Below are 12,330 nucleotides of genomic sequence, written 5' to 3'. Positions count from 1 at the left end.
TAACAAACTACTACTACTACTATACTACTACTACTACTACTACTACTACTACTACTACTATACTACTACACTACTACTATACTACTACTACTACTATATACTACTACTACTACTACTACTACTACTACTACTACTACTACTACTACTACTACTACTAATAATACCACTACTACTTCTACTACTACTACTATCGTCATCGTCGTTGTTGTTGTTGTTGACATCATTATCAAAATAGTCACCATTATTCATTAATTCAACCCCACCACCAATCCCTCCTTGTGAACTAAGATTACAAGAACACAGCGCTTTCCAAACCAAACTATTTGCTGCATGCATATCCTAATTAAAGACACATATCGTATTACAATGACAAATGCCAAAATACTTGGCATCACGGTTATACCAAATTGCCAGTCTCGACGGTTATTCCTATGTGCCAATATCATTCAAAACAAGTCTATATTTTTAAAAGCTAAATATTTGAATTGCACAAACAAATTTTCTTTTGTTTTATTAATGAATAAACAAATAGATCTAGTATTTTTAATTTAGGATTTTAAAAAGTTGAAATCTCCGAAGTGAAACATTACTTTTATCATAACACCGCTTATCGGGCAGCATGGCTCAGCGGAACGGTCTTTGCTTTAGCATCCGAAAGGTACCGAGCTTGAATACCCGCTATGTTGAGTGACCTTGAGCAAGTCACCTCGCCCTAGCTCAGTTTGCGGCGCTGCAATGCGGCTGACGCCAGGGTTATTCTAGTCTTCCCTTGGAATGGACCCTTGAGACAATTAAATTTCCCCTATGGTATGAGTAAATGGATTTGATTTTATTTATTTATTTCACTTTCTTCAGTTTTGGGGAAATGCCGACATTACTATAGCACAATTGAAAAAAATATGTAAGGCACTCCTTTCAACATAATCTGTAAAGAAACGTAAATTAATTAATTAATTAATTAATTAATTAATTAATTAATTAATTAATCAAAATTGAATAAATATATAAATAATTAATTAAATAAAATTTATATAAATAAAGTGAAATAAAATAACCAAGTAAAATAAATAAATTAAAAATAAAAATCCACAGGAAAACTCTGGAAAACTCCATATTTAAAAAATTGGCCAGATAACTCGCCCTTTAATAAATATCGTCACGGGTTGCTGTTGGCCAGGGACCATGAAGTAACTATAGTACTCTAGTCGGCCATGCCAGGGACCCATTTTAAACCGCTTTGAGCACGTTTAGTGGATATTGCCCTATATAAAAGCTCAACTTTGTTACATGGATATTTTGACTGACATTAGCAGCTAGCGTTGCTCTTCACAAGCTGACGCGTAGAAATGGGGTTTGTGTTGTTTTGTTTTTTGTTTTCTTTTGTTTGTATTGTTTGTTTTTTCATGAGATAGAATAATGGTTTTCAACGTGTGTGGCTTCTCAAAAAAAATATAATCAATTGCTATGCATTCAGTGTTCACGTTAATTAAATCTGATTTTAGACGGGCTGTGAATTATGATATTAAGGATCCGTTTTGCTGACACACACACACACACACACACACACACACACGGTTATTTTATTTATAGTTTGTTTATTTGTTTGTTTGTTTGTTTGGCATGTATCGTTTGTGCGTGACCAGGTGACGTGTGGACTGTGGCGTGTGACGTGTGGACTGTGGCGTGTGACGTATGGACTGTGGCGTGTGACGTATGGACTGTGGCGTGTGACGTGTGGACTGTGGCGTATGACGTGTGGAATGTGACGTGTGAACTGTGGCGTGTGACGTGTGGACTGTGGCGTGTGACGTGTGGACTGTGGCGTATGACGTGTGGACTGTGACGTGTGACGTGTGGACTGTGGCGTGTGACGCGTGGACTGTGGCGTGTGGTCTGTGACGCATGGACTGTGGCGTGTGACGTATGGACTGTGGCGTGTGACGTATGGACTGTAGCGTGTGGTCAATTGATTAAACAGCCCCTTGTCTTTGAAGTCAATAGGCACTTAGAAAACCACGCCTCTCGGACAGTCGTCATAATGTAAACAATTGTAGTGATTGGTTAACAAAGCGAACTGCAGATGCTTCACTATCGATGGTATGTGTCTAAGTAAAATACCCACTGTTCTACAGCTGGATCAATAGAACCAACACAGAAATGTTGATAACCTGATCGAGACAATTGTGTGAAAACTAGTCACCGATTTGGCGGTATAAAAAAAAACAATAACAATGATCAGAGAGAGGGGGATTTCATATGTTATTGTTTATGAACAACCAACCCTGCTTGTCCGACCACGTCTGAAGATGTATCACATATTCCATGATTTGATTGGTCAACAATCTACTGTTTTTTATACTTCGTGTAAACAGTGGAAAGTTAAATCTACTCGCACCATTACAACCCTTAAGTATTTTTTTTTACACGCATCTTCACCCTGTAATATCTCAACATTAATTTTCTTTTCGTTTTTGATATTTATATTTGTTTTATAGAATTACCATGCATGTTTAGGACAAGAGTAAATAGTCGTGTGGATAATGGACATATGCCATATGGCTGCCTCCATCAACTAAACAAATCTTTGATTAAGAACTTTGATTTGAAAAGATAACGAGATTTAATGGGGTTTTAAAAAAATCCCAGGTCAAGGTAAACAGTCAAGAGATGTGCCAAGAGATTTCAAACCCGTCCACACCCCCCCCCCCCCTCCCCTTCCCCACCTCTATGTGACAGATGTGTAGATCCGGAAGTATAACGTACTAACACACAAAACTATAATATGTAGCCTTGAACGTTTATCGTCTGGTTAATACAGTTTAGTGACTCATAAACGTGGATGGCAAAAAAAAAAAAAACAATAACAAAGACCCGAGTGACGTCAACTTAATTCTATCTATAGATAGATTAGTATGCGCTTGGCTAAGAAGCTCACAACATTGCCATCCGGAAGTATAACGGGCCAACACACAAATCTATATGTAACCATGAACGTTTAAAGTTTGGTTAATACAGTAAAGTTAGAAATACTCATAAACGCGGATGGCAAAAAACAATAACAAAGACCTGAGTGGCGTCATCTTCATTCTACCTATATGCTACGAAGAATGTGTTAAATACAATGTACAATCATTATGTAACAATGGATTAATCTTGCCTGAACTCGTGTGTGTGTTATCTAATAATAATATGCTTTTATTTCTTGCCGATTCGAAACTAGTGAAAAAAAAAATAGTTCGAGGGTTGGCCAGACTTTGAGAGACGTCATAATTCAATTTGACTCAGAACGGCTATGTGGTCTTGTGGTATGACACTCGCTTTCGGATCGGAAGGTCCTGGGTTCGAGCCTTGTTCGGCGCATAGTTGAGTCCTTGGTAAAGGCTCTTTACTCACATTCTCTCACTGGACTCAGGTGTAAAATGAGTACCTGGCCGTTAACAGCGTTGTCTCTGTCGGAAAAAATGTAATATCGCCTAACAGGCGTCATGTCTCGTTCTATATACGTCTTCCTGTTGGCCAGGGACCCTTTGTAAAGCTCTTTGAGCACGTTTAGAGGATATTGCACTATATAAATGCTATACATTCTTTTAGAACTCGGAATGCATCGACACTGTAGTTGCCTACATGAGATTTCAAAAATCCTTAGTTTCCATGAGAAGAATAAAGACATGTCACTATAAATAGCTTTAGAAACAAATAATTTATTGCTCAAAGCATGATCCAAAAATGGTCCAAAGTCCTAAATGTACAGGTTCTATGGAACCAAATTTTCCTTTTCCACATAATTTATTGAATCAAATATGCACATGCAAGTCTGTTGCTGGAGCCAAAGATTCGTAATACTAATCGTTTAGAGCTAAAAAAAAGAAGTCTTAAAATAATATTTCTAAAAAAGGATAAGAAGAAGAAGAAGAAGAAGAAGAAGAAGAAGAAGAAGAAGAAGAAGAAGAAGAAGAAGAAGAAGAAGAAGAAGAAGAAGAAGAAGAAGAGGAGGAGAGAGAAGGAGAAGAAGGAGGAGGAGGAGGAGGAGGAGAAGAGAAGAAGAAGAAGAAGAAGAAGAAGAAGAAGAAGAAGAAGAAGAAGAAGAAGAAGAAGAAGAAGGAAGAGAGAAGGAGAAGAGAAGAGAAGAAGAAAGAAGAAGAAGAAGAAGAAGAAGAAGAAGAAGAAGAAGAAGAAGAAGAAGAAGAAGAAGAAAATTGAAATAAAAGAAAAGATTATAGAATGACTAAAATGGAGAAGAAAAGAATGAAGAAAAAAAAAAAAAAAGAAAGAAAATAAGAATTATAGAAAAAATGAGAAAAGAGACAAGTAAGAGGAAGAAGGAGAGAGAAGAAGAAGAAGAAGAAGAAGAAGAAGAAGAAGAAGAAGAAGAAGAAGAAGAAGAAGAAGAAGAAGAAGAAGAAGAAGAAGAAAGAAGAAGAAGAAGAAGGAGAAGGAGGAGGAGGAGAAGAAGAAGAAGAAGAAGAAGAAGAAGAAGAAGAAGAAGAAGAAGAAGAAGAAGAAGAAGAAGAAGAAAATTGTTATAATTAAACAGAAATCAGCATTCTATTTTAGGCAATGTATCTAAAAATGGAGAGAGAAAAAGCAATGTCATCATTTTGCTCTTTAAAAAAACAAAAAAACGAAAGAAACTACAGAATTTATATGAATAAAAATGTGAGAAAATGGACAAGTTATATAATAGATGCCATACAAATGAATGTTAATATATTCATATAATATGATTTAATGTATTCCTGTATGTATAATCGGTTGTTGCTACGCAGGGGTCTGTACACAGAAAATGAAATATGCCAAATAAATCACTGCTGCTGCATAGCTACTTCCGGTCTATTATGACGTCACCACAAAAGGGTACAAAAGACGTGACGGGTCTTGAATGCGGAACGAAACGTTTTGTTGTGGTTTGCGGTTAAAGAAGCATGTGTTATATTTCCACATCAACCAACAGCCCAGAGCGATAAGCCATGAGGGATAAAAGCCTCACAAGTTTATCTTTGAACGAGTTCCTGTAATGATGGGAGGATAAGTCGACTATTTTCACAGGCCTGAATCATAAAAACAAAACTGGGTGTGGGTGAGTACAGGAATTAAAAATAAATAAATCAGATAACATCACACAGGATAAAAAAAAAAAAAAAATCGAGATAAATTTTTGAAGAGGGCAAATACCTCTGGGTTGAGTGCGACGGCTATAATATAATAGAGATGTTATAGAAGGAATGTGTTTACCTTCGGGTACTGTTCCTGGTATATTCATGGATTTAATCCAGTCGGGATAAAGAGAAAATAGAAAATAAATTTTGTCTGAAGTCATACTCTCTGTACACAAATGTAAATGTTGCTGCTCGAATAAATAAATAGTAACAATGTGAAATTGAATGAAAGCTTCAATTTAATGATATACGAAAACAGATCAAATGAACGTTTCGGGTTTCCCCTTTATCGACATAACAGGATGAATAAAACACTACATACAGACGAATGAGATAATGTGGTAGTGGTGTTGTTAAGATGAATAAATAAACCATTACCAACACTACAAACATCGTCATTCTTATCTAACCATCATCGCCTGACGTTTCCCCAGATTGTACAGTGGCAGCCATTTTTTTACAGCTACAAATTTCCGAAAATGAATGCCATCTAACGGTCATCATTTTGTTTAAACATCGTCATTCTTATTTATCTAACCGTCATTACCCGATCGTGTCCCCAGATTGCACAGTGGCAGCCATTTCTTTTTTTTTTTTTTTTTTTTTTACAGTTACACATTTCCGGAAATGACATGCCGTCAACATTATGGCCATTTTCTAGCGGTCATGATTAAATTTGTACAAACATCGTCATTCTTATTTAATTTATCTAACCGTCATCACCTCTTCGTGTCCCCCCAGATTGTGCAGACGTCTACGACAGCGGCCATCACCGTAGTGACGTGTACTACATCAAGCCATTGTATTCGGCCTGCCCCATCCCCGTCTGGTGTGACATGGACTCGCCCAAGGCTGGCTGGCTATTGATACAAAGACGACAGGATGGATCGGTCAATTTCAAGTAGGTAGACCAGGATGGGATTCCGATCTTGTTTTATCTTTAACTTTGTTATTGGATTTGGTGAATGAGTTTTCATCCTCGTTAGTATTTCTTTTTTTTTTTTCTTTTTTTCTTTCTTTCTTATTTTTGTTGAGCTTTTATATAGAGCAATATCAACTAGACGGAGCAGCAGCAACACTAAACGTGTGGGACGAGACATGTCACTTCATGGAGAAGCTCTATGGAAAATTATGAAGGATGCATTAATAGTAACTCAACTATCTTAATCCTTAGTGAAAACACAACGTCCAGAATTATCATCATCACCATCATCATCGTCATCATCATCATCATCATCATCATCATCATCATCATCATCATCATCATCATCATCATAGTGTTCATTGTGATTGTTGTTGTCAACATAAGAAATCGTTTATGTCCAAGTTATTCTCACGGCGTAATTCATTGCTTTGATTTGTTTTGTTTTTTTAAATCGATATCTTTCAGCGATACCTTCACAAATTCAACAATCTTTTATCCTTGTTCCACATTTATTCCAGGCGGAAATGGGACGACTACCGTGACGGCTTTGGTGACGTCATAGGCGAGCACTGGCTGGGCAACGACAACATCTTCCTGCTGACCAACCAGGCCCGATACCAACTCCGTATCGATCTGTGGGATTTCTCCGGTAATCGAGTATACGCCCTGTACTCAAACTTTAAAATCGAGGGTGAGTGGAACGTTTCTTGGCCAGATAAATTATTATTCAAAATATCGATCGACATAGATAATCGATTCCAGACTTCAGAAAAAGTCTTAACGTGAGAAAATTTGAAATATTTCTTGATGTCGAAATATAATGTCAATTTAAACTTCCATCTGGTATACAAGAGACAAGCACAAACGTATCTGTCATATAAAATAACTAATTAGGTTTGATTTTAGTGTGATCTACTTGCAAAGGAGCATCGTGGCTCAGCGGTACGGTCTTTGCTTCGTACCCGAAAGGTACCGAATTCGATTACCCGCCGCTGCGATGTCTGGCCTTGAGCCTTGAGCAAAATCACCTCGCCCTAGCTAAAGCTGCGGCGCTTCACTGCGGCTGAGGCCTGGGTTATTCCAGTCTTCCCTTGGAATAGACCCTAGAGATAAATTTCCCCTATGGGATGAATAAAGGGGATTTTATTTATTTCATTTTCAAAATGTTGTGAGATGAGTAAATTGAGTCTCAAAGGGTTTAATGGGAAGAAAAATCGTGCCGTCAAAACTCTTACTCTTTTGGTCCCTAAATAATTGGGAGTGTGTACGTAACCAGTTCTTATGAGTACTAATAATGAATAGGTTATATAAAAGATGGCATAGCTATTTCACTAACAGGATGTATTGCCAGATTCTTAGGATAACGGATCGGAAAAGAGTGATGAATGGTCTTTATTGATGTCCGGCATTCATAATTTACACTAGAAAATAAGTTACTATTAATCTGAAACCAAAATATCAATGGGGATGCGGATCTATATTACTTTTCCATGTGCTCGAGGTCATTGGTCACATTGCAGAGCGTGCTCAAAATGACCTCTATAGTGGAAAGTGTCACGATTGGCCATTGTGCTCAGCTTGACTCATGGGAACGTTTACACCGTTCATAAACACAGCAGCTTGTTTACATTTATTGAGGAATGTCCAATCGTTGTACAACTACAGATCATAATATTATGATCGATGACTAGTTTGGACGAAAGCATGAATATAGATCGCTCCCATCACACAAGGTATGTATCCATCCAGTCCTCGGGGGAAGACTGGTTTTACATTTCCAATGAATCAGTCTTTTGACATTACACTTTTCTTCCCTTTTATTTATTTATTTATTTACTTATTTATGTACTTATTTCTTTATTATTTATTTATTTATGTATTTATTTATTCATTTATTTATTACCTTATTGACAATTGACAACGTTTTCTTTGAACCTCAACCCCAAACAGGCGAGAGAGACAACTACAGACTCCACGTTTCCGGTTTTAGCGGAAGCGCTAAAGACTCCCTGATGCGTCACAACAACAAACAGTTCAGCACAGAGGACCGTGACCATGACAACCGACGCGACGCCAGCTGTGCCAGCGAGTGGGAGGCCGGCTGGTGGTTCGACAAGTGCTGGTACGCTTTACTCAACGGTCCCTATCAAAACCAGAGTGACGTGAGGTACAAGGGAATCGCTTGGAAGAGCTGGAAGTTTGATCAACTCAGAGGGGCTGAGATGAAGATCCGACCCATCTACCACAAACGTCGATAATGTTGAAATACACGAATAGTGGATTTTACAGAGTTTTTCTTGTTTTAATTTTATACATTTATAAACTTATACTTTAAAATATATAGTTTTTAAAATAATTAATAATGTTGACCCTTCCTCCCTTCCGTTGCTCCACATGTTAAATATTATTTTAACTCCTAGGTATTTTAACAAATTAGGGCATGAAAGAATAAATGAAACAAACACGAATTCACTTTTCACGACTAAAAGAGCGACTGGTGATTATTTTGTGTCAATTTGATATATTCACACATTAATAATTAGAATGTTTTCGCCCCCATCACGAGTCGATGAGTTATTTGGAAGTATACATGTATTATCTCTCATAAAGTGTGTATGTCTTGGCATATGATAGAAATAGAATGAGCTCAAAACATTCGCTACCAAAATAGGCCATTGTCAAAGGATAAAATCACGAGAAACCATTTTCCATGAACGTCATTATTTTTTTAAATACATTTTTGGGTCATCTCACTGAATGAATGACAAAATCATTATTGTCAATCATCAATTTAAAAGGGTAAAGGAACAGATGGTGTGAATGAATGAATGAAATCTGTCCCATTTGGAGACATAGATTACTCCAAATCACCTACAGATAACAAACCAAGGGATTGGGAGGATATCCCTGGCAATGTCCTTATCGAAAGATAATATTTCAAACATTCAAAGAACTCGAAGCTCGGAGAGGTTTTCTTTTTTTTAAACATTGAATCATAAAAGTGGGTAAAGACATTCGGAGACGTGTATTACTCCAAACCTTCAAAGCATAACAAACCAGGGTCTTGGAAGGATATGCCTGACAATGTCTGCTTCATCGGGAGATATTTCAAGCATTCAAAGAACACGAAGGACGGAGAGGCTTTCTCTTTTTTAACATTGAATCATAAATGGGTAAAGGTAACGGAGACATGGATTTCTCCAAAAGATAACAAACCAGGGTTTGAGAGGATATGCCTGGCAATGTCTTCTTCATCGGGAGATAATAATGTTTCAAGCAATCAAAGAACTCGAAGAACGGAGATGCTTTCTCTTTTTTAACACTGAATTATACAGGGTAAAGACATTTGGAAACATGGATTACTCCAAACCACCAACAGTAAACAAGCCAGGGGCTTGAGAGGATATTGTCCCTTGCAATGTCTTCATCGAAAGATAATATTTCCAGCATTCAAAGAACTTGAAGGACGGAGATGCTTTCTCAACCAACTTTCATATTTCATACGTCACACCAAAACTTGTTACATTTCATTCAAAATGTCGGGATTTTTATGGTTAGAAAATAAAAAAAATAACGAAAGTTTGGATTTGAATGTTTTAGTTTTTGATGTATGCATTCGACCGATTGTAAAATGAGGTTTGTTTGTTTGTTGCTTTAGGTCTCTTCCAACACAATTGAGGTTATATGAGAGACCGCTGAAACAAAAAAACAAGCAATCTAACAAAAATAGTACAAATGTCAATCAAAATCATAACCTAAAGATATCATAAGCTAAATTATAAATAACCAAAAACAAACAGGCAGAAGATTTACAGAAAAAAAATATCCCCTGTCAAAAATACAATCACAAACCAAAGAAGCAGGATAGGCTAGTAAAGAGAAGAAGAAACGACATCACTATCGGATCGTACACCCATGCGAACATCATAGGTATACGATTCAAGGGTGATGCTCCCATCCAACCACCCGCAATGAGGTCTGTTTTTCAATTCTCCGTGTCTGTCTGGAGACAATATATCATATGCTACGTGATTAGGTAAAATACTCACAAGACCCGCCAGTCGGATAAAAAAGTATTCAAACTACGTGTAACCTTACAGTCTGGTTGATATAATTAATTTAGCGAGATCTATTCATTAAAATTGCCGTCTTAAAAAATCAGTAACAAAGCGCTGAGTGACGTCATCTTCGTTCCTTCTATAGAAATAACGATTGACAAACTGACTGTGTGGGATGAGTTAATTTAATTATTGTGGTGAATGTTAATGCCTGTGGAATTCAGTGAAGTATTTATTATTTAAGTCGAGGCTTTGAAATTCATATTTAACATTGAAGGGATTGGAGACAGTATATTAGGATACATCAAGGTTTGATGGTGAGACGGTGTATGAACGAAAATCATATTATTGATATATATATATATATATATATATATATATATATATATATATATATATATATATATATATATATATATATATATTATATGAGTGTTGGTGGGTATTTGTAGGTACGAGAATGCTCGATAATTTAAGTTAGAGCATATATAGATAAATAAATTCACTCAAGTATTTTTTTGCCGAAACAATCGTTTCTATGTCCTCCATTTCATCAGTCTACTATATATATATATATATATATATATATATATATATATATATATATATAATATATATATATATATATATATATATATATATTATGCGCTTATGTTCTTTGCCAATTTTGTTGTTGTTATGATTATTATTGGTGTTGTTATCTTTATTGTTGTTGCTGCTGCTGCTGCTGCAATTGTGACTATTTTACTGTAGTTGTATCATGTTAATTATGAGAGAAAATTGCATTGTTTTGTTATTATTGAATTGTATTTATAAGCTTGTTTTAGAATGATTTGACTGGGGTTTCATTCTCATAATTATTCTTTCTATTGAAAGGCGCAAAAGTATTAGCATGGCTAATTGAAGGGAATGTATTTAATAATAATAATAATAATAATAATAATAATATAATAATAATAATAATAATAATAATAATAATAATAATAATAATAATAATAATAATAGTAATAATAATAGTAATAAAATAATAATAATAATAATAATAATAATAATAATAATAATAATAATAATAATAATAATATTATTATTATTATTATTATTATTATTATTATTAATATTACTATTATTACTATTATATATTATTATTATTATTATTATTATTATTATTATTATTATTATTATTATTATTATTATTATTATTATTATTATTATTATTATTATTATTATTATATTATTATTATTATTATTATTTTTATTATTATTACTATTATCATAATTACAACTATAATTATTATTATTATTATTATTTTTCGATGTTTTTCCCCTTGTATTTTTCTTCCTTGCTTTGTCTGGTACCTTTCATACACATTTGTTCAGTTCTTTAAATGTGATGGGTGAGTGTGAGGTATATTTTGTCATAAGACTTTGACTTGATGGATTGACACATGCATCCAGTGTTTACAGTACAAATGTGATTATTGTTGTGATAGGTGATTGTTAGGTATATTTTGTCATAGGACTATTTGATTTGATGGATGGATCTATTCATTTGGGTGTCTACAGTACAAATGTGATTATTGACGCTGGTATAAGAGATTTACAGTAAATAAACACGGTGAGTGTGTGAGTTCTATGGCGAAGAAGGAAAGTTGAAGATGTGAGCAAATGGATGTCTCATTGAGAGTAATTATCATTTTTTTTTTGCACAGGCGTGTGTGTGTATCTGTGTGTGTGTGTGTGTGTGTGTGTGTGTGTATACATGCGCTTTTTGATTGCTTTTTAAAAAAATTCTCCAAGAGTGTTAGACAAAGAGAGTGAATGTGCGAGCACAGCGCGCGTGTGTTGTGGGTGTGTGTGTGGGGGGGGGGGGAGAGAGAGAGAGAAAGAGAGAGAGAGCGAGAGAGAGAGACAGAAGTGGGATAGGAGACAGGGAAAGAGAGAGAAGGAAAGAAATAAAGGATGAAAGAAAGAAAGAAAGAAAGAAAGAGGGAGAGAGAGAGAGAGGGGGAGAGAGAGAGAGAGAGAGAGAGAGAGAGAGAGAGAGAGAGAGAGAGGGACAGAGAGAGAGAGAGAGAGAGTGAGAGAGAGAGAGAGAGAGAGAGAGAATAGGAATGGGGGTGGGGGCCTTCCGGATTTCCCACCATCCGGTATAAAAGTCCCATTGTATTATAATATATCCATCAATTCTCAC

At 35.5% G+C, this 12,330-nt stretch overlaps 2 protein-coding genes across 2 annotated transcripts in view; one reads left to right on the top strand and one right to left on the bottom strand.

Moving 5' to 3' along the window:
• The window catches only part of LOC144977652 (uncharacterized), a 133,947-nt gene extending 123,486 nt beyond the window's left edge, over window positions 1–10,461 (top strand). The window contains exons 4-6 of the mRNA XM_078923080.1: window positions 5,898–6,057; window positions 6,600–6,772; window positions 8,032–10,461. Of these exons, the coding sequence (XP_078779206.1) occupies window positions 5,898–6,057; window positions 6,600–6,772; window positions 8,032–8,339 (641 nt within the window). The 3' untranslated portion in view covers window positions 8,340–10,461. The remainder of the gene's footprint in view (window positions 1–5,897; window positions 6,058–6,599; window positions 6,773–8,031) is intronic.
• The window catches only part of LOC144977653 (protein disulfide-isomerase TMX3-like), a 221,833-nt gene that overhangs the window by 137,802 nt on the left and 71,701 nt on the right, over window positions 1–12,330 (bottom strand). The window lies entirely within an intron of this gene.

Source organism: Berghia stephanieae, chromosome 7, assembly GCF_034508935.2.
Source record: "Berghia stephanieae isolate SIO BIC M18660-M18661 chromosome 7, UCSD_Bste_1.3, whole genome shotgun sequence".
NCBI classification, from domain to species: Eukaryota; Metazoa; Mollusca; class Gastropoda; order Nudibranchia; family Aeolidiidae; genus Berghia; species Berghia stephanieae.
Note: the sequence above shows the minus strand (reverse complement) of the source record. Positions and strands in the feature narration are given on the sequence as shown.